Source organism: Ascaphus truei, chromosome 3 (genome assembly GCF_040206685.1).
Source record: "Ascaphus truei isolate aAscTru1 chromosome 3, aAscTru1.hap1, whole genome shotgun sequence".
Classification (NCBI taxonomy): Eukaryota; Metazoa; Chordata; class Amphibia; order Anura; family Ascaphidae; genus Ascaphus; species Ascaphus truei.
This window is the reverse complement of record NC_134485.1, coordinates 199,395,507-199,422,445: the sequence shown is the minus strand read 5'-3', so window position 1 is coordinate 199,422,445 and position 26,939 is coordinate 199,395,507. Positions and strand designations below refer to the sequence as shown.

At 41.5% G+C, this 26,939-nt stretch overlaps 1 protein-coding gene and 1 pseudogene across 2 annotated transcripts in view; one reads left to right on the top strand and one right to left on the bottom strand.

Annotated features, from left to right (window-relative positions):
- Positions 1–18,414, top strand: part of LOC142490571 (F-box/LRR-repeat protein 6-like) — a 43,666-nt pseudogene extending 25,252 nt beyond the window's left edge.
- Positions 1–26,939, bottom strand: part of LOC142489353 (merlin-like) — a 216,878-nt gene extending 189,939 nt beyond the window's left edge. Inside the window, exons 1-2 of one of the 2 annotated variants that reach the window (XM_075589936.1) lie at positions 26,474–26,939; positions 24,012–24,142 (exon numbers count right to left, since the gene is read on the bottom strand). In XM_075589936.1, coding sequence (XP_075446051.1) covers positions 24,012–24,101 — 90 coding nt within the window. In that variant the 5' untranslated portion in view covers positions 24,102–24,142; positions 26,474–26,939. Of the gene's footprint in view, positions 1–24,011; positions 24,143–26,428 lie in introns of both variants that reach the window. The other variant, XM_075589935.1, reaches the window with a different exon arrangement.

Sequence of the window (26,939 nt, the reverse complement as noted above, 5' to 3'; positions counted from 1 at the left end):
ATTTTCTCATTATAGTTTTCTAATGGCTTTTTAGTTCATGTCCTATATTACAAACGGCAACAGAGGAATATTATTACTTTTCTATCAAACGTGTAGCAAATTGATACTTGTTTCGCAGTTACTTGTGACTGCAGGGACTGACTGCCGTTTCATGCCACTTAACTGATACTTTGTTGTGCATAAAGTGTAAACATAGTTCCACCTGCCTTCAGTCACAATTTAATTCACATTCTTTGATATTCTAAATATTAATAAAAGGAGAGTATTATTTCTCTAATGACTTAAATATTCAATCGCTTAGGCTAGATATATCTAACACCACTATATATATAGTTTAGCTGTCGCTTGATAACACATTTTGGTTGCTTATATATGGAAAAGGAATTTATACAATTCTGTATGCCAATGTCAGGTTTTCAGGTGCTAATACCTGCTGATCCTCTATTTAAAGGCACACTTAGACGTGTATTTATGCCTTGAGGCGCGGTTCAATGTCCGCATCAAGTTATAGCCTCACACAGTGCAGATTATGATACATTTGTAGCTATTAGTATATAACAGATACATTTCAGCTAGCATTTGAAGCTATTTTAGTTTATTAGCTATATTTCAGCTGAAGCTTGTGGAGATACCTCTCTAGTCATACTTGTCAGTCAGCTACCTTCGGGAGGAATATCTCTGTAGCTGTACTGGTCAGTCAGCTACCTACGAAAACTTCTGCATCATGACGTCACTATGTCGTATCACCCGACGTACGTTTCACGCTTGTCAGCGTTTTTTCAAAGGTGAATACGCCCAGTCAGCGTACAAGTACTTACAGGTAGGTGGTTGTTATGGCAGCGGTCACCAAGTTAACCCGTGACATTATTTGCTGGTTTTATATCGCGCTAATGTTCATCTCAGAAGAACACAGGTAAGTATGAAATTCTTTAGTATTACAGCATTAACGTGGCATTTCCTCCATTTGATGTAAAATATGGAAAAATATAACAAACATTAGATTGATTTTTTAAATAATTGTTGCGTTTGAGACATAGTATATATCTAGACCCAGTGATTGATTTCCTTAATCAATATGTGCAGATACTACATATATATAACACCGATTCTTAAAGCTAGATAACCACAATTAACATTAGAGTTAATTGTTATATTTTCAATATTTTGTTAATAAATATCGACAACATAGTAAATAACAAGGGAGTTAAGGATGGTTAGCATATTTGTATATATTAAAGAGATCTATTTCTCAAACTATTAGACATAATGATCTCAAACGAACAGAATGATTTTTTGATCAAAATAGAGGTCAAATAAATACAGAAACATAATTGATCATTGACAGATTAAGGCTTATAGCCTACAGTCCATTGCTGGAACATTTTTAGCAATTGACTGTAGTCAGTACCGATAAGGTGACGATCTAATAAGCATATTTAGATAAAAGGAGAGAACACGAATCCTTCATTGTGGCCCTGTGGGGATAATGTCCCAAGTTGAATATCCAACGGGACTCTCTCTGCAGGATTTCTTTATTCCAATCCCCCGCTCTGATGTTTCTAGGGACAGATTCGATACCAAGGAATTTAACACCTGATGTATTCCCTTGGTGTATCTGATGTATATGATTAGCCAATGGTGTGTCATGATGGTTTCTTACATCTCCCAAATGCTCCAAAATCCTATGGCGGAATTGTTGTGTTGTTCTGGCTACATAACTTCTCCTACAGACACATGAAGCCAGGTAGACTACTCCTACTGTCTTACAGTTTATAAAATGTTGAATTCTGTAACAGCGACTATCGTCCCAATTGTAGAATATTTTAGTAGGACTTGATGATGAACATGCTTTGGAACTCTGACATCTAAAATTCCCAACAGACCTGTTAGATAGCCAAGTATCTCTAGTTGGTAGTGTAAAATGGCTATGGACTAGTTTGTCCTTGATGTTTATTGCCGTTCGGCTGACTAGTGTTGCTCGACTGTTGAGAACTTAGTTCAAATCTTCATCCTCCAAGATAATATGCCAGTAGTTGTTAATAATTTGGGATATCTGTGTTCACTGGTGGTTGAACGTCCCTATAAATCTAACAATGTGCTTATAAATCTAACAATCTGCTTATCATCTTTCGGATCTTTCTTCTCAGATAGATTCACGGTCAGTTGACCTTGCTCTGTTATAAGCCTTTTAAATTGCTTTTTTACTGCATCCCCTATTGATAAATCTTTGTTTCAACAAAGTAGCCTGTTTTCGAATTCCAAATTAGACGAACAATTCTTCCTGATGCAAAGGAACTGTACAACTGGGATGCCCAATAGCTGAGGATGGTGGCTATCAGCCCGTAACAAACTGTTGGTTGCCATGTCTTTACGGTGCATAGTTGTTTCTACCTTCCCTAGTAGGGCACGCAAAATTGTCAAATCTAAAAAAGTGATATTTGTTTCGGTAATTTCTGACGTTAGCCTAAATTAAATGTATATGTGAAAACAAAAATATGGGGTAGGGGACCCCAATCACTTTGAAAAAGCCCAATGTCTGGGTGAAACTCGTTAGAGGCGCAGGGGTATGCTTTCCCCCCTCTTTTTAACCATGCTACAATAAAGGAATTGCTATACAGCACAGTCCAGCTTCAGCAACTTTTTTCTCCTGCCTCGTGGTGCCCGCTGAATTGCCTCTCCCCACCGGAACAGGTACACTCCTTCTAAATGTATATGTGTTTAGATGAGTAATAAACTTAAACAATTGTCTAGTACCCCTCCAAAAAATCAGGATATCATCTATATACCTCGCCCACATAAGAATGTGCGTGATATACCAATGCTTCAACTCTTGGAAGACCACCTCTGCCTCCCACCAGCAAAGATACAAATTGGCATAGATGGGGGCACAGGTGGTCCCCATTGCCGTTCCTCTCACCTGATAATAAATCTTCTCATGGAAGATAAAGAAATTATGTGTGAGTATAAAGCGTAGCAGGTCGACAATTAGAAGTTTGTGATTAATAAAGTCACAACTTCTAGTTTGTAGAAAATACTCCACAGCTTTAATCCTATGTTCATGGATTATGGATGTATATAGGGATTCAACTTCCAGGCTGATTAATAAGGTGTCATCCTCGATAGTAATATCATTCAATCTATTTAACACATCCTTTGTATCTCTAAAATACGATGGCAGCGGAGTTACGAATGGTCTCAGGACTTGGTCCACATACACTCGATTTAGATTGCTCTGTTAGATTGAGAATACCAGAGGCAATTGGGCGTCCTGGTGGTAGGCATGTGCCCTTGTGGATCTTCGGTAATGAGTAGAATATTGCCAACTTATGGGTCCTATTTAAAAGAGCTTCAAACTCTTTTTTTTTTTTTACAGAGAACTTTGGTTAGGATACCTCGATCAAGTATAGATTTTAGTTCTTTCATATATTGTGTTGTAGGATCGGTTTTTAATACTGTGTAGCAGTTTTTATCAGACAGTAGCCTTTTGTTCTCCTTCACGTAATCAACAGTATTCAGTATCACAATATTTCCCCCCTTGTCAGAGGGCTTTATTGTGATTGCTTGATTTGTTTGTAGATCTTTTAAAGCAGTATGTTCAACTTCACTTAGATTACTCAAGTCTTTTGAGGTATTAGTTTTTCTAGTTCTTTCTGGGAGGAGTGGCTCAGTGAGTAAAGACACTGGCTGACACAGATTGCTACAGGGGAGCCTGGTTCAATTCCCGGTGTCGGCTCCTTGTGACCTTGGGCAAGTCACTTTATCTCCCTGTGCCTCACCCACCAAAAACATAGATTGTAAGCTCCATGGACCTGTGCCTGCAAAATGTCTCTGTAAAGCGCTGCGTATAACTAGCAGCGCTATACAAGAACATGCTATTATTATTATTATAGGTCCTTCGTAACTAGCTTAATAAATGTTAATATGTTGGAGCTAGTTTCAAGCGTTGGTGTAAACTTGGATTTAGGTTTTAATTGAGAAAAAGGGCCTTCACCCAACATTCTTGAACCCTCCTCTTGTAAAAGTGCAAGATCCCTGGTTTCCTTGATCTAATTCAGCATAGTTTTCTAAACCTTCCGCTCTTAGTTGATTCAATTCTCTATGCTTGAAGAACTTATGTAACAGGAGCTTTCTCCCAAACATGTGTGTATCTTTTATCCAATCAAATAATTGGAAATTTTCAGATGGTGAAAAGGAAAGGCCTTTACTTAGTGGCTTAACCTGAGTATCATTGAGAATTAGATCCGAAAGGTTTACTATTTGGTTACTAATTTTTTTTTCATTAATTGTTATCCACTTGATATTACATTAATATTAATTTTTGTTCAATTATAACATCTTAGAATATTAATCAAACTACAATTGCCAAGCAAGGTTTAGCTATTTTATTAGCACAATCACCACATTAGATGGTCGAGTCGTGGTTATGCTATCCAAGTATGTTTTGTACATAACTTCTTTTTTATATTAAATCTGTGTACCATTTACTGTCTAAATACAGCTCCTTCACTTCATAGTGAATTTTTGCCCGGAGATAAATTATATCAGAGGTAAAAGATTAATACCATATATTGGTTCAAATGATATGCAAATAATAGAGCCAGCATTGATCATCCAAGGAGATTATACTTCACTGCAGTTATTCCATTGGAACTAATGATACGGATTATATATGTAACGGTGTTTCCCCCACCCCTCTGGGAGATCCCCCCGTTACCAGATGTATGGTGCGTGCTGTTGGCTCACAGAATCCTGAGTGGTCCGCCAATGGTTGTGGGGACTGCAGGACAGGCTTCTGGGGTAAGTACCCAACATTTACTCCATGGTACACAGCACCTCCATCTGCTGTAGGCTCCAGATATATGGAGGTAATCTCCTACAGTAGAACGGTTTCCTCTCCCCCCCCCAGAAAGATTACACACCAAGCGGGATTGTAATCAATTGCTTCCTATGATGCAGAACCATTTTCATTCTATTTTCTAAGGCTCCTCCCCCTTTTTTTATATACTCTATATTCGGTCTCTACCATTGTGTTAGTTCAGCTTGGTTATGTTTTTTATTCCATCATCAATTTGTCTCTTTACACACTATTTGCTGTCATTCTTTATTACTATTTGATACTTAAAATATCATAATTATTGGGTGTTTGATTTGAATGCAATCCAGTTATTCTCTATGAATTTATATGCATCTGTATATTATTTTCTATATACTACTAATGACGGACACTTATTACTATTATATAGTGTGTTGACTGTTTTTCCTTATAAGCAATCACAGGCCTTTGCTTAAGATATTCGCTTTCATTATCAGCCATCCCTTTAGCTTACCATATTTCTCAACTACTATGGGGTCTATGACTCTTATAGTTTATTTTGATATTGGGAATGTTATTATAGCACTGCAGAATACTTTGTGGCTCTATATATTATGATTTACAGTATGTCAATGTTCCAGGCTAGGGGTATTAGCTTAATCACCATGGTATCAGAATTCATTATCTATATCTTATTACTGCTGAAACATCAATTGTAAGCATTTACATATTGATAAGTCTTATTGATCTAATCCTGAGCAATATGGTTCTGCACAATCATTATCCCTATCTTGATGTTTCTAGCATCATGTTTTATTATGGTTCTTTTACTATAATCAGTACTTATTGTATTGTTTGATTGTGTTTATTTTAATTGTTTAGCACCTATATAGGAGTTCTTGCTGACCACATTTTGTTACTCCTTGAGAAAGACCAGTCATTGGTTGAAACACGTGGGAGGTTTTATACTGTTCACTTTTGTATGCTGCAATAAAGATTTTTCACTTTTTTCTACATTGGGACCATGATTTTTTATTTTTGTTTGGTCAAGCAAGAGATCAGGATCAGTTTGTGTGTAGCTACATGCAAAGAAAACCCGCACAGCTAGTGTTGACCACAGTGAGGTGCTGACTGGATGGAGACTGATTGTATCATATAGGAGAAAAAAGAACCCAGTCTTCCAGCACTCAATCACAACAAATGTATAATTGTAAATTTAAAATACTTTATTAATAACCATGAATAAAAAATAGGGTGTTAAAACGTAATTAAATGGTGTATTTCAACAGCAGTTGACTGTATCCTTTATAGCCCACCTAAGGCTAGGTGGGTGGATGTAATAAGATCCCTTATAGATATTCGGGATCAAAACGCTATAAGTTATAGCTTCCTTAAAGGTATAGTAACAGAGCCTATGAGAGCTCACCTTAAAGATAATCTCAATGTTAGTGTATCTGGGCGTGTAGTGCACACGCAATTGATAAACTGAAATTATAGATGTTCTGTGGCATGGTATGCGATAGGTAAGACCATATCTGCCCCTGATTGAGGTTGCACTGGTTGCTACATAAACTCTCCAGCGCTGTCAGTGCTAGGTCTATGGTAGAAACATATATTGCCCACACAATAGAATTTGCGCAGACTAATAGGCAAACACTCAGGTAAGGTATATACCGGTCGACATTGCTAAGGCATATGATATAGTTACCAGAGCACCTATACTGCAAAAAGGTGTTTGATGTAAAAACATCATTACTGGCACTAATGATGCAGTGGTGTTTATGGGGTTAATATAAACCAATAAGGCACACCCTCGCTTCAGAAAGGTATAGGTGGTAATTTGTCAGTGTGAGCCTCTTTGTGCATTGTACTATCCAGTCAGTGTTGAGCCATTATGTTAGAAGCCACATGAGAAAGCCCTGCACACACAGATAATCACCCTTCACATAACAGGGTGATGTAGTGCGCGGGGTGAGGCGGCTAGTGTAAAAGCAACCTCCACTGTGTTTGTGGTGGCACAACTGATGTCCACACTGGCTAGTGAGGCTAATATATGCACGACAGCTATAATATGCTGAGAAGCTACTCAGCAGATAACATGTAAATGCACTTACAAAATGCCAACAATAACAGCTGATGTATAGATCGGGTATATGTGGGGTTAATATAGGGATAAATTCAGTGTATGATCACCCCACCCCCCTTCCCATATAGAACAGCTATATACCCTAAACCAAATATAGAGGAGCTGGTCTTTCTGTTAATCGCATGGTCCCTTATATCAGCGCTGATCTTGGTTATATCAGCGCTGATATGCTCGAGGACATGCCTATCTAGCAGGTGAGTGAATCAAAGACCCCTTGAGGTAGGAGGATCCCGCGGTACAGTTACAAGGTGCAAACCAGAGTGAACATGCACACCGAGGGAAGCCGAAAGTCTAGTAACGCGGATCAATATCCATAAGCTGTTACATTTAAATAAACAGGCTTCCCGCGTGTGCAGGAGGGGAATGGCCGAATATCTATAAGGGATCTTATTACATCCACCCACCTAGCCTTAGGTGGGCTATAAAGGATACAGTCACGTGCTGTTGAAATACACCATTTAATTACGTTTTAACACCCTATTTTTTATTCATGGTTATTAATAAAGTATTTTAAATTTACAATTATACATTTGTTGTGATTGAGTGCTGGAAGACTGGGTTCAGTTTGTGTGTACCCTGGAGCCTGTCTCTTTTGGTGAAAAAGAAAGGCCTTTACTTAGTGCCTTAAACCTGATCATCATTGAGAATTAGATCCGAAAGGTTTACTATTTGATTACTAATTTTTTACAATTGTTATCCACTTGATATTACATTAATATTCATTTTTGTAAAGTTAGAACATCTTAGGATATTAATCAAACTACAATTGCCAAGCAAGGTTTAGCTATTATATTAGCACAACCACCACATTAGATGGTCGAGTCGTGGTTACGCTATCCAAGTATGTTTTGTAAATAACTTTTTTTTTTAATATTAAATCTGTGTACCATTTACTGTCTAAATACAGCTCCTTCTCTTCATAGTAAATTTTTCCCCGGAGATAATTATATCGGAGGAAAAAGATTAATACCATATATTGGTTCAAATGATATTCAAATAATAGAGCCAGCATTGATCATCCAAGGAGATTATACTTCACTGCAGTTATTCCATTCCATCCCCACCCCTCTGGGAGAACCCCCCATTACAGATGTATGGTGCGTGCTGTTGGCTCACAGAATCCTGAGTGGTCCGCCAATGGTTGTGGGGACTGCAGGACAGGCTTCTGGGGTATGTACCCAACATTTACTCCATGGTACACAGCGCCTCCATCTGCTGTAGGCTCCAGATATATGGAGGTAATCTCCTACAGTAGAACGGTTTCCTCTCCCCCCCAGAAAGATTACACACCAAGCGGGAGGTATAGATAACTGGAACCGGTTTGATTCTTCTGCGCACACAGCATCAAGGCAGTCCCTGCCCAATACATTCACTGATCTGGTCTCCAAACTTAGGATGATTACTGGACTTTCACTACAGGTCAAGGGCCCCCGCAGCAGTCCCTGCTCTTCCCCAGCACTCTAGCAGGACAAGGGGAAAAGGTAATCATGTACTCTGCCCCTTAAGTACGAGGACCAGGGCCTCCCAGTGCAGAGCAGCTCTGCTTGATACCTTGTCTTTCTCACTGTAGAGACACTAAAGAATTAAGGGCAACTCCCTTAAGTACATTAGGGGGAAGGTACTAGGTCTGAACCCAGGATTGGGCAGAACATAGACCTAGCCCCACCTCCTCCCCTGTCACTCAAGGAAGCTGCCCGTGTGGGGAACCCACATAATTGGTACTGGCAGTGCCTGCTCTTACCAATACTTTTGTGTCAGGGAGGGCAGACTGGTAGCCAAACCAGACATGGCTACATAAAGGACACAAAAGAAAGAAGTTAGCAAATGAGCATTTATAGATATAAAAGTCAGCATATGTATGTGGTCTAAGTGAAGTGATGGATATAAATACCAAACTGTTCTGTACAATATTATTTTAGATTATTTCCTATTAAAAGGGTTTTAATTCTATTCCTTTTCACATTACTAATGACTGTGAGTGCATTCATTAGGGAACTTCCGTTTGTTTTCTACTAGTATATTTATCCCTATTTGCACCACAGTATATCACTATATACTTTATTATTATTAGGCTAATGCGGATGGTTTCTCCCTCTCTTCCCCCTACCCCATTATTATTGGTTATCTTATCCCAAGCACACGCAGAGCCTCCTCCCCGTGCCCGGTTATCTTATCCCCAGCACACAGCCATCTCCCCTGTCTGATTATCTTATACCAAGCACACGCAGAGCCTCCTCCCCGTGCCCGGTTATCTTATCCCCAGCACACAGCCATCTCCCCTGTCTGATTATCTTATCCCAAGCACACGCAGAGCCTCCTCCCCTGTCTGGTTATCTCCTTCCCATAACATGCAGAGCCTCCTCCCCATGCCTGGTTATCTTATCCCCAGCACACAGAGCCTCCTCCCCGTACACGGTTATCTTATCCCCAACACACAGAGCCTCCTCCACGTGCAGAATGATGACATTCTGCAATATATCACATTACAGGAATAAAAAAACTAAAAAAACTCTGAGCACATGGAATGAATGCGTCTAAAAAATATATATCTCTTAATGATTGAACATCACTGCCCTTATACAGTACTACAGAAGTTATTTCTTAACCAAAAAGTCAGGACAAAAATGATCCAAGTAGGTAAAAATTTCTCAGCACTCATGGTCAGAAAAGAGCTTAAACACCACTTTCCTGCAATGAAAGGTCCATTATTTCCCTTACCAGGGAAGCAGGTTGTCGCATACTCTTAATGAGCAGAGAATAAAGCAGTTAAAGCCAAAGGCATACGTCTGCAATAAAAACAATAGTCCTTAGTTCCAGGTACACAACAGGGAGTTCAGGCTCTCCCCTCAGCCAGGCTCTATGCAACCTGTTTCCTCAGAGGTTGAGAGCAAAAGACAGTCTGGAAGAAATCTGCTGTCTGTGTTCTAAACCTCCCCTTTCCAATCAGCTACAGTAGCAGATCTTCCAGCTGGGGTGTGGTTAGTTTGGTCTGCTAAAGTGAGAGCGTTTTTTTTAACCTCTTGTCTACTCCCTCACACACATACAGTACACAAACACAGATACTCTGCAAACACAGATGGCCATCTTGCCAACCAGATCATCATAGACAGAGAAAATACAGATGTATTGTTTCATAAAGTGCAAATGCAATTAATCAGCATTAGTCAGAGTAACTACCCATACATGGCTGAAACAATAACATGCCTGTCACAGTAATTACCTGAAAACAGTACATATATGCATATTTAGTGTCAACAGTTGGGACTCTGCAATGACAAAGTGGAAAGAATGGAATATAAAGATTGAGAAAGTCACATATTAAGCCTGGTAGTGCACACTCAATTTTGTTGTAATAACAAAGGAGGGAGGGGGAGTTGGTGGTCTGGTACCTTTAATTGGACCAACAAGTAGTTGATATGTTACAAGCTTTCGAACTTCTCAGGATCCTTCATGGTATGGCAGAAATACAGAAATATAATATACTGTGAGATATAGAGGGATATCTGGTTACAATGGATGTATAGAGGAAGTCGTAAATAAAATAAGCCTGGAGTGAAAATTAAAAGTAGAGACATACTGTAGGCTATTCTTTTTTTGAAATGCAAAGGCAGCCTAGACATTAAGGAGACGTGAGGGGGAGTGTGTGGGACATGACAGTGAATGAGACAACATTTCTATCAAATAAAAAAAACTATAACTATTTTATGTCTGGTGATCCCTATAAGGAATGTTGTCAGGGAATAGTGCAAATGTGCATACTGTATGTACACACATATGCACTCACATATACATACATATGCTGCACATTGTATATATATATATATATATATATATACACACACAAAGGCAGATATCACTCGCAATAAAGGTAGAAAGCCGGTGCTTGTCCCATATAATATTGAATAAAATGGTAAGGAATCTACATTTTATTTTATATATATATATATATATATATATATATATATATATATATATATATATATATATATATATATATATGTATATATATATATATACACACAACAAAATGCAGCAGCCAGCACTCCAAGCAACAAATGTAAAGTCAAGGTGCATGCTCCATAGAAATCAATATAGAAACCCTGTCTTCCCATATGAGAAGGCACAAAAGCAGCAACACTCAGCAACACATTTCCTCCCCTGAGGAAGGTCCTGCCAGGACCGAAACGTTGGGTTTATAGTGTGCTGTTTTGTCACTGCTAATACATGTTTTTTTGCTATATCTGAGTGTTGCTGCTTTTGTGCCTTCTCATATGGGAAGACAGGGTTTATATATGTATATGTATATATATGTAGTATATGTATATATATATATATATATATACACACAATTTTGTTGTTTCCCTTAATGCAACGCTGTGCAATCTTTCCTGCCCGCGCCCCTCCTCTTGCTTCCCTCCCTGCTCGCGACCCCCCTCCCTTACCTCCTCTCCGGCTCCCGGCGTCAAATGACGTCGTGGGGTCACGTTAGCCATGCCAAAGTGACATCACATGACCCCGCGGCTTCATTTGATGCCGCGTTGCCATGGTGACGCGTCGCTGAAGACAAGGTAAGTAAAGTTGCAGAGGCCTCATGCGATCCCCGTCATTAATTTAAATGCCTTTTGTGAAAAGCGTGGGACCCCTGCAACCCCCCCCCCTGAATATTTTTGCGCCCCCTCTGGGGGGCGAACCCCCCGGTTTGCGCACCGCTAGTTGATTGTACTGGAGGACTTAGTTTTCACAATTTGTTGGTTTGGAAGATGGCTCATCATAATATGATGGTCAAAGCAGAGAAAAAGTTAATCAATTTAAAATGACTTCCCTGCTATTGTCATCTTGCAGAGATGTTGGTCAAAAGGAAAAGGGATTATACTGGCCAGTGAATACTGTAGTTCCTCTTGGGGAGGGGGAGCGGCTCAGTGAGTAACAACTGACTGGCACTGAGAGTTTGAGGCAGGGGAACCTGGTTCAATTCCCGGTGTCAGCTCCTTGTGACATTGGGCAAGTCACTTTGTCTCCCTGTGCCTCAGGCACCAAAAACAGATTGTAAGCTCCACAGGGCAGGGACTGTGCCTGCAAAATGTAAAGCGCTATGTAAAACTAGCAGCACTATACTAGAACATGCTATTATTATTGTATAGTACTCTTCATGTACCCCAGTACATCTCAACCAGATATGTCCTGCCCTTTTATCCTTGGTGCGTATGTTCACCAATGACAGACTGGCCAAGTTAAAATGTATATAGTTTTACAGAACAAAGTTACAAACTTTCCTATTGCTATGAAAATATCTGCCATGTCTGTTCATGCGTTTCTTCGTTCAGCAAAGTCAGGTTTCAGGTCTTCAAATGTTTTCCATTGTACGTCACATCTTAGCATCCCATAGACCTACAGTACCTATAGTATTAAACCCCTACATAGATGTATTATTAAACTGCGGTATAAGGATTAAACATTATGTGACGGCAGTTGCAATCATTAAGTGCCTTTAAGACATGACCATTGCAGCAACATGAGGTTATTAACAATCCATCGCGATTGTACATGTTTTAACAGGTTATAGCACATTATGAAACACGTGAGCATAATAACCCTTTAGTGTATGTATCACAGTCAGAATGTTTTGCATGGTAAACAAGTCATCGCAAAATACTCTGCAACGCGATTGCTGGTCACTGTCAATAGCATTAAATAGTGAGTGGTCCATAGCGCAGGTCTGGCCAACTGGTTCTCCCGACCAGAAAACATTTAGGAGTGGAACGGCCACAAGCTTATTGCAATGTCATTTTAGGTACATTTAAAGGCTGACAAACAGGCATTTATAACATCTGCACCATATTTATTTACATTAGCTTAAGTGACAAGTGAGTTTCAGTGTGAAATATTGCACTTGGCTGCCCAAGCATCTAGCATGAAACTAGCAGGAGCAGAGAGCCACATTCTGCCAGATGCAGAGCTTTGCCATCGCGCTTTGTTTGTAAGTTTTAATGTACATGCTGCTCTATGAAATACTAATAGATACAGTGGTATAGCCTAGCAGAGGTGCTCAACTCCAGTCCTCAAGCTGCTCAACTCCAGTCCTCAAGCCCCCCAACAGGCCAGGTTTTCAGAATATCAAAGCTTCAGCCCAGGTAGCTCAATCAGTCCCTGCTTCAGCACAGGTGGCTCAATCAGAGGCTGAGTCAATCATCAACTGAGCCACTGATTGAGCCACCTGTGCTGAAGCAGGGATATCCTGAAAACCTGATCTGGATTTGAGCACCCCTATTACAGATTATTGGTGATAGCTTTATTATGTTATTTCCAGCAATGGCCTCACTGACTTTAATCCTGATCTGAGTACAAATACACACTTCAGGTATCTGCATTTATGTTAAATATGATCACTATTTTTTAGAGTACAGATGCTGTCTGACATACATGATTACATGTTAATTAGAGATGAGCCAAAGATTTTAGCGAGACAGCTCAAATTGTTGTATATTGTTTAAGTAGTGAAACAGCAACACTGCGAACTCTGCAAACCCTGAACAGGCCCTAGCATTGCAAATGCAGCAAGACATTTTGTCAAGGAAAAGGCAAACCTCTGCTGTTAACTCTGCACACACTCACTTGGCTCACAACAGCTTCATGCAAAACTACCTACCTTTGTAATCATGACCTTGCTGCTTATTTCAACTCTGTTCTTTATTGTGACCACATGGAAATGTTAGGGCTGGGACCCGCTGCGCCCGGCAGCGCGGGCGGCCGCGTGAGAGTTCCCCACCAGCAGGGGAATCCTCCCAAGCAGGTCCCAGTCCCCCCTCGCTGCTGGCTCACTACACACTGTTACGCGTCAGCCGCCAGGGGATGCAAGAAAATTGTGATCCCGAGCGGTGACGCGTCACGTGGTGCGCTGATGAGCCAATCAGCGGTGGAAGCGGGAGCTGTCAGGAAGCAAGGAAGGGGGTGGGGTGGTGTGTGTTTTGTTGCTTACCTTCCAGCAGCAGCTCCCTCCTGCAGCCCGAGCCCGTGGAGGGAGGGGGAGGGGGGAGTAGCGGGTCCCTCCGCTCAAGCCACGCCCCCCTCCCGCTCCCGCTCCCTACAGACCGCATATCGCGCTCTGTGTCTGTCAGCGCCCCGCCTGTCTGCAGTGCGGGCGCGCTGACTGAGGGAGCGGGGCCTTAGCCTAACTCTATCTATCCACTACAAACACCTCTCTCAGGGCCCACACCCAATATCACCATACACCCTGGATTACCCAAAAGCTTTGCACTATGTACTGAATGTTGGTGGAGAACTCTGAAAAACAGCACATCAACCACCGCTCATTCTAATGGCAAACATCATAAAGTTACAACTTGCAAACCACTACTCAAATTTCTATATATACTGTTACTCTCTAATGAAGGTGATGTTGAACATAACCCGGGCCCTCCCTTTTTAGCTCTGTCCCATACCCCTGAGAATACCCCCTTTCAAATTCCAAAAAGGTCTATGTGTCGCCTATATAAATATCCGGAGCCTGCTGCCCAAACTGAATGAACTAAGGGCATGGTGCCTTAGGCTGCGTCCCTGCTGGCGCTGAGCGGGTGGCGCTTGCGGCGGTTACTTACATATATAGATATATAAGAACACAGAAATCACCAGGCGCTCCTCCGGGTGTTCCAGATGGGAGGAAATAATACAGTATAATAAAAAAACATGCAGAATATGAAATAGAAAATAAAGATAAAATAATATACGACCAGTGTCAGATTGCAGCTCGACCTTCAATGGATCTTCCTTATAGATCCTTATATAGTTGCAGGATGAACATATGGGGAGAGAGAACAATAACACAAATGATAGTGCAATCCTGTATGATAGGGAAATGATGCAACTGGGAATGGGAACATATACAGTGGATAAAAGAGATGTATACAAATAGCCACTGCTATAGCCCCATGGGATGGGAGGATGATGCAAAAAAAAATGTACACATTGGTTGAAGGCACACAGTGGTTGAAATTAAGAATAGGCACACAGGTGTAGAAAATGGCAAAAAAGGTTTAGTTGATGAACATCAGGAAGCACACGGTTCCTGTTTTTATAGAAGACTGCTGTGCCCGCAGTGTGACGCAGTCACGTGGTGCGGAAGACTGGTGGAGAGAACCAAACCCGGAAGTCCTGCGGTGGCTGGCAGTGGAGGAACCGCCGGCGCAGCCTGACCCCCCTGCAGCAGCCACTACGCATACAGGTTACATCTCCCACAACGGACACAGACTAAGCTCTATTTCAATTGCCTGATTTCTGGGGCTTGATTGTAAGTTCCCACTGCATCCGTGTGCTTCCTGATGTTCATCAACTAAACCTTTTTTGCCATTTTCTACACCTGTGTGGCTATTCTTAATTTCAACCACTGTGTGATGTGTACATTTTCTTTTGCATCATCCTCCCATCCCATGGGACTATAGCAGTGGCTATTTGTACACATCTCTTTTATCCACTGTATATGTTCCCATTCCCAGTTGCATAATTTCCCTATCATACAGGATTGCACTTTCATTTGTGTTATTGTTCTCTCTCCCCATATGTTCATCCTGGTGTCTGCGCTCCCTGACTTCTGGACACTGCAAATATATAGATATATGCAAGTCCCCGCTCACGCTGTGCGCTCATGCGCGGGCACACACGCTCACCCGCAGTCAGCGCTTTGGTAAACAAAAAAACTAACTTTCCAGCGCGCTCAACTAGCCGCAATGCCCCCCCCCCGCGCGCGTGTAAATGCAGGACACCCGGCGCTCATGCTCAGCGCCAGCGGGGACTCAGCCTTATGCATAAACCCAAAGTCACAGACACATGGCTAACTCCTAAAACAGAAAGGGGGGGTGGCCCCTGCTCAGGCTAATACTAATGAATATTGAAGGCGTGCAAACTGGGATTGGATATATTGAAAGAAAAAGGAAAAGGATCCCTTAGCAATGCACTCAATCTCCACTGTATATAGGAAACGTAATCATAAACTGGAAAGAGATGGAGTCCTCCACTAAATGTAAAATAATAAATGTTTAATGATTTTAGATAGAAAAATAAGAAAAACGAATTAAAATCTAAAACCTAATTGGCGCTTTAGACGTAACACCTTCCAGTAGTGTGGGCTGGGATAATTCCCTTACCTCCCCTGAGTACCACCAAGCCCTTGATTGAAATAGGTATCAAAGGCTCTCTATATTATGGTACACCTTGTATCTAAGGCCGCGCTTATAGTGCCGGCGACGCGATGTCGCCCGAAAACAAATACATTGCTGCGCTGCTGCGTGCGCTTACAGTGCAGGCGACGGCAACAAGCGACGGAGTGACGTTGCCGTCGCGAAAACCCGACGCCGGCAAAATTTGATTTTTCAAGGGCCGTCATGTGACGGCCCTTGAACAAATCAAATTGCGGGAATCCTGCGATGCCGCCAACCGGCGAAACATAACTTTCGCCAATGGCGACGGGTGACGTCACCCATCGTGTCGCTGTCGGCGGCACTATAGGCAAAGCCTCAGTGATACTAGAGGTACTGTATAGTATACAAGAAGGGATAATTCACAGTTAGTAACTGAGTAATAATTACATTAAGTAATAAAGCTATAGAGGTAAATAAGTGCATATATACATTGGTGAAAAAACATGTGAATAGGATCTGCAGAGGTCCCCTGATGGTATTGGAGACAGTGGTAACTGACTCGCTGTGTTGCTAAAATGCAGCACCCTGTCCGTAGAGCGTGAATAGCATGCCGCAAGACTATCAAAGAAAAGGTTACTTTGAAATCTGCAGCGTGAGTGAAACTAATAAAACAGTGAGAGAGAGAGTAATGACACTAGTAATCTCTGTATGTTAACTAGTCAAGTTCTGTCTCTCTGCTAGTGGCTACCTCGTGGGCCCACATCTTTATTAACTTGCTCAGCCGTATAGATAACCTAAAGTTTGTAATGGAGCTGTAAGAATGTGACTTCAACCTGCGTTGCAGCCGCGCTACTGAACTGATGACCATGACGTCATCACTACCCGATGCGCGTTTCGTTCTTGCACGAACTTCTTCGGGGGTGGGCGGATCTCCGTTGCTGCAAACTATTTATGCGTCTGGGTTGTCATGACAACCCGATTTAACTGAGGAGGTAAATATGATTAGATATAGTTGGTGTTGGCTATATTCAAACTCCCTGTCATGATGTCAGTAGAGACTGCTCTGAACTAAAAATAGGAAGATATCCTACACTTAGAAATCTATTAAATCATGTTCTGGCTTGCATATTAATGTTGCCTCTGCCTCGGGTATTAATGACTTCCATCTTAACCTTTGCAATGCCACATTGTGTATAATGCCTGTGGCATAATTACTGGAAACTCCTCCGGGTCCTAAAGACGTTATGTTGGTAAAGCCAAATATTGATTGTAAGACTATGTTGTTCCTTCATGTGGCTATACTCTTTACCGTTGTGAAATTCAATCATGTCTAGAGGGTTTAGGAGGATGACAGTATAGGGACCTATATAATGCAGATCTCTATATCCACCCAAATACCAATATTTATAATGGATATTGATCTTCAATGTCAGTGATTCATATATCTGTTGTATAGATACATATTATAGGGTTATATGTGAGATAAATGAATACATAGTAATACTGTTTATCTTTCTTTACACAGATTTGTGTTAATCAAATGAACCTCAAAAAGGTTAGTATCACTCCAAACCATCATAAAATTGTAGGTTCTTGCTCACTCTTATTTTAGGTTAACCCCTCATCATTGACTGGGTAGTGAAAGGCATTTACACACACGAAGATCATGTATAGATAATGTCCATCTTAAATAGCAAATTTGTCAATTCTGCATTAGCCCTTGAATGTGGTAAACTCATCTCAATTGCTGGATCTTTTATAGGAATGCTGTATACACAAAACCCTCATTTAGACCTTGTGGGGTCAATGAGCCTAGCATATATATCCATTTTGCCTCTGATCTTAAGAGGGCATTATCTAAGTCTCCCTTTCTTATCCCCAGGGAGATGTGATTGATTCCCTGAAATGTCAGGCATGAAGCATTTCCTCTGTGAACTGAGTTGATGTGTCTTGCTATGGGAGTATCATAGCTGTTGATAATTGTGCTGACATGTTCTAGAATACGCCTTCTGAACTGGCAGTGAGGTCTTACCAACGTATTTGACCCCACAGCTGCACGTAGCCAGATAAATTACTCCCGCAGTCTTACAGTTAGTACATTTCTTCATATGGAAAGTTTTAGTATTATTCCAGCTCTGAAATGTTTGGGAGGAATTGATGTGTTGGCATGCCTTGCAAGTGCCACAGCGATACGTGCCCACTGCCTTAGATTTTAACCATGTGTCTTTTTGTTGTCCCTTGATAGTGGCTGTGTACCAGCTGGTCAGCCAAATTCTGTGCACGTCTATCTGTTTTTGAGGGAGTCGTATGAAGAGCTTTCTTGAGATCCGCATCCTCTAAAAGAATGTGCCAATGTGTCACCAGCACCTTTCTTAATTCTTGCTATTGTTTGTTATACGTACTGATTATTTTAAATCGGATTTTTATCAGTTTTTTGGCTGATGTTACCATAAAGTAAAGTATTGCGTTCGGTCTTCTTAGCCCTATTATATGCTCTGTCAATACAAGTTTGACTATATCCTCTATTAGAGAACTTTTGACTCACAATCATAGATTGTTGCTCGAATTTAACTATTTGTTTAACTTGTAGAAATTGCCCGACCGATATCCCCTGTATTAGGAGCTTTGGATGGTGGCTCGATGCCATAAGCAAGTTGTTAGTTGCTGTTATTTTAGTGTGGACAGTTGTCTGCACTATCCTTTCTTTGTCTTTTGTGATCTCCAAATCCAGGAAAACAATCTTTGCAGAGTTAATCTCGCTTGTCAGTCTCAAATTAAAATGGTTATTGAATATTTTGACAAACGTATGGAATTCCGACTCTGTTCCCTTCCACAGCACCAGAACTTCATCGATACATCGTGACCATAACTCTATGTCCTGCGTATGGATGGACATTTCCTGACAAAAGACAGGGGCTTCCTCCCACCATCCTAAATAGATGTCCACTTACGTGGGGGCACACGTTGTGCACATAGCCATGCCTTGCAGTTGGTGATAATGTTTACCATTGAATAAGAAGTAGTTAACACATTTTAGGAGATCAACAATTAACTCATTATGATTTGAATGTTCAGTGCCCCTAGCTCTTAAAAAATAAGATACAGATACTACACCTATTGGAGTTGAATACTGGTGTATAATAATTCAACATCCAATGATGCCAATAGAGTATTTGCTGACATTTGAATCACATCCAGTTTTTTAAGCACATCTGTAGTGTCCTTGGTATAGGAGGAGAGACAGGTGACAAAAGGTCTGAGTACTGCATCTAAATATGTACTGGCATGTTTTGAAAGCGAGTCTATACCGGACACTATTGGTCTCCCAGGTGGATGCAATGAGTTTTTGTGCAGCTTAGGGATGCTGTAAAATATAGCTACTTTTGGATTTTTTTACCAAGATGTACTTGTATTCTTGCTCAGTAATGACCTTACTTAAGAGTCCTTACTTTAGGATCATTTGTAGGTCCTTAAGTAGGTCATGGTGGGGTCACTTGTAAGAACCTCATAACATGTTCTGTCACTAAGTTATTTAAGATTTTCCCTTAAATAATCTCCTTCGTCCAAAAAGACAATATTTCCCCCCTTGTCTGATGGTTTTATTATAATTTCCTTCAGTTCAGTCAGTTCTTTTAAGGCTTTTCTTTCTATAGAGGACATATTGTCCTGAGCACCCCATATATATATAGCTGTTCAAAGTCTTTGGTCACTAATTTCAAGAATACCTCAATTTAGCATTTGAACTGAGAGGGGGTGGGGGGCATAACGCGACTTTGAGGTTTGAGGGATGTGAATAGGCCATGGTCTGGTTCCCTCTCATTTTTTGATTGGAGAGGAATCAGATCTTGGAAGTTTTGTCTATTTTGGTCATCCAAAAATAACAACAGTTCGGGTGAGAGTAGATGTGCCTCTCTTCTGTTATAAAATTTGTGCAGGGCTTGTTTCCAGCCAGAGTTAAGGATAGGCCTTTTTTTAAAACATTAAGTTAAAACACTAAGTTGATCTGATGTTAATTGGATTGTTCTTAAATTAACCACTTCCACTCTGAGCTTATTTTGGTCCAGCAATGCAGTTAAAAGCGATTCCTTCTCCTGCCTCTCCCTCTGTACTCCCACACCTCTCGATCTTTTAACTTGGCCTTGGCCCCTTCTTGTCGTCCCCCTCTTTCTCTGTGATCTTCCCCCCCTTCCCATCCGTGGTATACCTACAAAAGATCTATTGTCATGGGAGTCGTTCGGATCTGTGGTACCACGTGGGTTGGTTCCTTCAGTATCCGAGCTATCCCATTCCGTAGATGAACCATGTGGTTCCATATTCTGTCTTTTAGCATTTATTCTATAAAACTTTCCAGTTTTGAAGTCCTTAACATCCCTTATGAATTTATTGTGTTTTCTATCTCTTATTTCCTTTGTGAATTTATCAATATTGCATTTCAACTTTGTTGCTAGTTCTATAAAGTCTGGGTCTTTGTTGCAATTGCTCAATTCCAAAAAGCCATAATTCTCACAGAAACATGGCTAACTTCTAAAACCCTCGATGCAACTATTGCCATTCAGGGACACTCCATTTCTAGGAAAGACAGGTCAAAGAAAGGAGCAGAAAGGGTGTTATTTTATATTGCAGATACATTACAATTTCCGCTGCTAAATTGCCCCCCAATCCCACTCTCTTTTTAAATCCTAGTTGACAAAATCTGCCTCCCCTTTTCTAAGCCCGTTCTTATTGCTGGCATCTACTGCCCCCCTAAAAGCTCCACTACAATCCCTGACTGATATCACCCAGTTTCTTAGCTCAATTTCCTCTCAGAATAAGAATTAGTGAGCTGCTAGTTCTTGGGGATTTCAACTAAAATTGGCTCGACCATAAAAACAAGAAAATCCAGATACAACTCAAGTCACTTAACCTAACGCAACTCATTTCCCAACCCACACGGACAAACCTGAAATCTCACAATCATTCCTTACTTGACTTGATTCTCTCCTCTAGTACCAGCAGAATCCAATCATCTGGCATCTTACCTGATATTTTCAGTAACCATGCAATAGTGTATTGTGTAAGGAAAATCAGATAACTTCAATGAAGCCCAAAAGTTCTTCTAACTAGAACATTTAGAAACTTTAACCCACAACAGTTTCTGGCTGATCGTACCAGCTGCCCTTTGTACAGAATCAACTTAATCCCCAACCATGATTCCACACTCAACTATTTCCAATCCAAGTTCTTGAAACTCTGTGATACCCATGCTCCACTATGCAAAATAAGAGTACGGGGGCCCACCTTCCGTGGATAACTAACCTCATATCGCTCGCCCATCTTAGGGATGGGCTGTGGAAAAGCTACAAAGTAACTGGCACTACCAAGGATCTTAATAACTACAGATGCCTGCGGAACATGTGCACAAGGCAAACAAGGCAAGCAAAAGCACAATATTACTCTGACAATCTTCATCAGAATCCATCAAAATTCTGGAAGGTTATTAACAATATATTCCAGCCATCAACAACCATGTGATATCATTAAGGAGGATATTATTTTGACAAATCCAACTGACATTGCAAATGCATTCAATGAATACTTTGTGGGTGTGCTACTAACTTATTAACAAAATGCAACCCGAACTACATACGTGAACCTCATTCTGGGAGTACCCCTATAGCCCCACCCTCTCCCAACACTGCCCACAGTCTTCAATTTGGCCCAGTATCTGAAGAGGGGATTACACAAGTGCTCCTCAAATTAAAACTAAGCGGCCAATGTGGGCCTGACTTACTGCAATCTAAGTTCCTACGACTTGGTGCCCCAGCCATTGCCAAACCTCTTGCTTCCCTAATCAACTCTATTCTGTCTGCAGACCATATCCCTAAGACCTGGAAAACTGCCAGAGTTGTCCCAATCTTCAAAAGTGGGGACAAAAACACTGTCTCAAACTACAGGCCAATCTCTCTTCTCCCAATACTATCCAAAGTCATGGAAGAATGTGTTCACTCTCAATTAAGCGATTACTATACCAAGACAAATATCCCTTGCCAATTCCAATCTGGCTTTCGCCCCAAACACTCCACGGTAACTACCCTCCTAAAAGTTTGCAATGAGATCCAATGTGGAATGGAACTGGGACAACTCACTGGTGCAATATTCCTAGATTTTGCAAAGGCTTTTGATACTGTTGATTATGTTATCTTGCTAAACAAACTCCAGTGCTCTGGAATAGGGAAGCATGCTTGAAACTGGTTTCATTCCTACCTATCAGATAGCTCCCAACATGTGTCTCTCGGGCACTAACTCTAACCCCTTGGATATCACATGCGGTGTCCCGCAAGGCTCTGTTCTGGGGGCCCTACTCTTCTCAATGTTCATTAATGATCTTCGTACAGCTTGTAAGTGAGCTTCAATACACATGTACTGTATGCGGCTGACACAATCTTACATGCACACAGCCTTAACCTCTCTGACCTTGGACACGTACTTCAATCTGACTTTTTGAGACTTAAAAATTGGATTTCCCAAAACAAACTGTTTTTAAGCACAGACTATACTGTAACAATGTTATTTGGGACCAAGGCTACATTTCTAAAGCTTACAATGAATGAGCTCCAGATCAGAACCAACTCTAATACTATCCCAGCTCCTGTTACTAGTTTCAAATATTTGGGCATATGGTTTGACTCCCATTTAACTTTTGGGTTACAAATTGATACCCTGATATCCAAAACCTATGCCAAACTAAGTGTACTATACAGGAACAAATCCTCCCCAAGTCTGCTGGTCAGAAAGTGCATCGCACAGCCAATGCTGATGCCAATTATAGACTATGGGGACATAGTATCTGGCACAGGACCCCAAACTCACCTTGGCAAAATTGATAACTTCTACAACTCAATATGCCACGTTGTCCTCCAATGCAACTGCAACACACATCCACTGCGAAATGCTCAAAGAACAAGATTGGTCATCCCTTGAGTGTAGGCACAAAGTTAATCTCTCCTGTCTTGCCTTCAAATACTTTCTCGGCAAGCTACCCGCCTATCTGAACAAGCTCCTCACCGCTACCACATGCAGCACTTATCATCTGAGATGATCATCTGAGATCTGACTCCAAAAGACTGTCACAAGGTTCAACAAATTATCTGGCCGCTCCTCCTTCTCTTACCGTGCACCCCACAACTGGAACAGTCTACCGGAGACTCTCACAGCCGCCACCAGTCTAAATTCTTTCAAAAGTAAAGCTGTCTCACATTTTAATCTGGTCTGTAACTGTTACATACGCCTATAATATATATTATCTTTAACTGTGCATTCAATGTCTTGTATTTAATGTATAACCCTGTACACTTAATGTAACTATGTTTTTTTAACCATGTATTTGTCATCATAACTCTGTGCCCAGGACATACTTGAAAACGAGAGGTAACTCTCAATGAATTACTTCCTGGTAAAACAATTTAGAAATAAATAAATAAAAACATTGTTGTTTTTTGTTTTTACACAGTTAATTGAAATTTGTAAAGCAAAGTTAATCAAAATTAATCGAACATTCAATGCCCATTGATATTTCATTTTAGCGTTGAGCGATCTTTGGATCAAGGGAATCTTTTTCACAGAACTAAAAAAACATTCACAAAGTTCGCTTAAGCCTACAAAAAGTTTGTGCATCACTGCAGTTACCGAAAGAAGGGGTAACCTTTGGAATTAAAGTTCTTAAGGTATTGATCAGTAGTCAAAGTATATTGGCCACAAAGAGTTTGGACACAATATTTACCAGTCATTGAACATCCCCTGAATCAGACATTACCACTACTGTTTTAAGCCACCCCCACTAAATCAGGAGTTAAATGTGATAATCTACACATAAAAGCAGCATTGAAGTCAGTATAAAAATGAGTTCCCAAACATCTAAAAACAGGCAGCATTACAAACTCACCTCACAATGTAATTCCATTTCTGCATCCATCGTTACGACCTTGACTCTAAAAGTCTTCGGCTGCTTTTTCGTTAATCCTCTGATGGACATAGCTTATGAAACAGCTGTATTTTCTATGTGGAAGCCTGCACCTAGAAGCAGATACATGTTGGCATCAGTAAAAAAAAGAACAAGAATATGCTGAGATTTTAACACATGGCAACTTGAAAAAAAATATAAAAAGGCTGATCTGTTGACGCATACTGTATATGGAAAGCATTGTACTGCCTGGTAATGTATTGCCCTTTCCATGAAATGTATTGCCCTCCAACACAAATCCCCTCTCTCCTAAAGGGTCTGGATCCTCCTTGCCATGTGAGCTCCAGCAGGAGGGTCTTACAAAATGTCTATAGGGCTTGTGGCCTTCTTGTCACCAGCGCAGTAGTACAGTGGTAGTATAAAGGGGAGCGTCCCTATCTGGGGCCTTCCCTACAACACTGTCTGTAATATGATTCGGCCTAGGGGGCAAGGTCTAGGCCTAGCCCAGGAAGCTACTGCTCCCTGGACACTACATGTCTCCTTGGTGCCTCTGTACAGAATGATCAAGCTGGCTCCTTGTCCCAAAGGATATCCTGTCTCTTTCAGGCTGCCTCAATCCCATTGACTGGTACAGCCCACCTGATCTCTCCCCCGAGGATTCTGGGACTCATAGCCCTTGCGGAGAAAAAACTAAAATGGCTGTCGCACTCCTGACTGCGCATGCGCGCCTCGCTGCACTGCACATGCGCAAATAACTATATGGCCACCCCCACACTCTCAATACTGCACGGAGCTCCGGCGGACAACCCAGCAGTTCCCCCTCATGGGAGGTAAGGAGGGGGACTCTGCTATATACACACACATACATAGGTCCCCCTTAGAGAGGGTAAGGGGCCTGGCAGGGTGGTATAAGGGGGGCCTGGGGCATGTGGGCTTAACTGGGGCCCTTGGATGGGCCTGCTGGAGCAGCATGGTCAGAGCCCATCAAGTCAGCAGAGGCAAAGCAGCAGGAGAAGGGATGGACAGAGGGGTGGGGCTGAGCAAAGGGGCAGGGCTGAGCAGAGGAGCGGGCTCTTCTGTCCTGCAGGAGGGAAGCTACGGCCACGGAAGGGGAGGGTCGGGCTTTCAGAGAGGGTATTGTTGCCAGCAGGGAGGCCGGGCCCGGGATAAAAGTCCTAGCTGACCCTCCTGTCGGCGGCCCTGGCTGGTTGTACTGTGGGACACGTTTTCAAACCATTGCTAATATGGTGATGTGATACCATTCCTGGCTCTGCACGTCTCTATTTTCAATAGAAATGACGACTGTGGTGAAATCGCATGCACTGAGATGACCCACAGAGACCATGGTTTTGACCATGGAGTCAGGTTGTCAGTATCTCTATACACATACAAATATTTAAAGCTAAAGAACATTAGATTAGGGGAAAATGCACCTATCAGAAACAACAAAACGGAGAGAAAAAGATTAACATAGTACTGTATTTACCCAATGTCTTCTGGATATTTTGGCAATCCTAGTATTAACAAACATTTTTTTGCAACAGGTCTGCAATCCCCTAATACTTTGAGAAAGCAGAAAACATTTGTAGTCCTTATTGGGTGGCAATGTCAATGGGGTTGTCATGAAGCTCCACCTGCAGAGACGCAACCTCTCAGGCCTTTTCATTTAAACTGGCTGATCTCTGGAGCCACAATCATGGTCAGCAGAGAAGTCACAGCAAGTTCATGCTCTTAGCCTTGAGGCCAACTTTAAAATCCAGCTCGGCCTGTTTGGCCGACTTACACCCAGGTGGTCAGTCACACTGTAAATAGACCAAGGATTATAGTAAGGTATACTGTAGGGTTAGAAAGCACATGTCCTGCAAAACCCAGTTGTAGTGTCCTGTGAAAATTGATCTAACAGATCCAGGGCCGGCTTTTCCGATCCTAATGTAAGGCAGGTACTATTATAAAACCCAGATACTAATATAAAACGTATTCAGAAGTTAGTATGGCCACGCACAGTGCTGCATACTCAGCTGCTAACTTGTAAGTGCAAGGTAGCTTTAAAGCTGCGGTTTGCGAACATTGATTTCAACATTATCTGCGCTATAAGACGTGATTGTGAGTCAGCAAGTCATTTATTAAGTTCCCAGCGATTCAAAGACACTTTGTATCGACGAGTTACCCAGAGAAGTTCTTTAACGTGATCAGCAACTATTACCCGGGAAGAGCATTTTTGCAATTAAAAGCTGCAGTTTTGCATCTGAGAACCGTCTTGTGTAACAAACCTTAAATAACACCATTAAAACTTTACAGGTATTTAAAGACATTCAGCCCTTCACTGTCAGAGGACTCTGCTGCAAAGCATAGCTGCCCCCTGCGACTACTACAGTACAATAAAGAAGAGTTTCCCTTACCAATTTCCAGCATTGAGTTACAATTGATACTGTAGTCAAACCTGCCTTAATTGTGTAGACGTTGTTTCGTTTCACAGGTGAGCGGCAGAGACTCGTACGTTTCAGGCCCTTACTGCTGCGTGCTGCCCTGTCTGCCAGGTCTTTATGCTGTTGCCTTTGACAATCCCTCTGAAGAGGCCTGACATACACCTGTGGAGTACAGTTTTTGATCTGCGATCCCAGTGTTGCTTTCTTTCAGATGCTTTGTAGAAGTGGCAAGGATGCCAAACACACACTTCACCAGCTGCGTTGCCATCAGATTATGCAAATTCCACACAAATTCCTGTTGGGAAATATATGAAGGCAGCCACACTCCTCTGCTGCTACAAAGACACCAAGGTAACTCAGATAGAGGCTGTAAAAACAGGTCGTTTTGTCAGACTCTGTGTCCTAGCTGTCCCCATGCCTCGCCACAAACCTTCCTCTGCACGTAGATGGGTGTAAAGGAGTGAGACATGCAAGCTGAACTGTG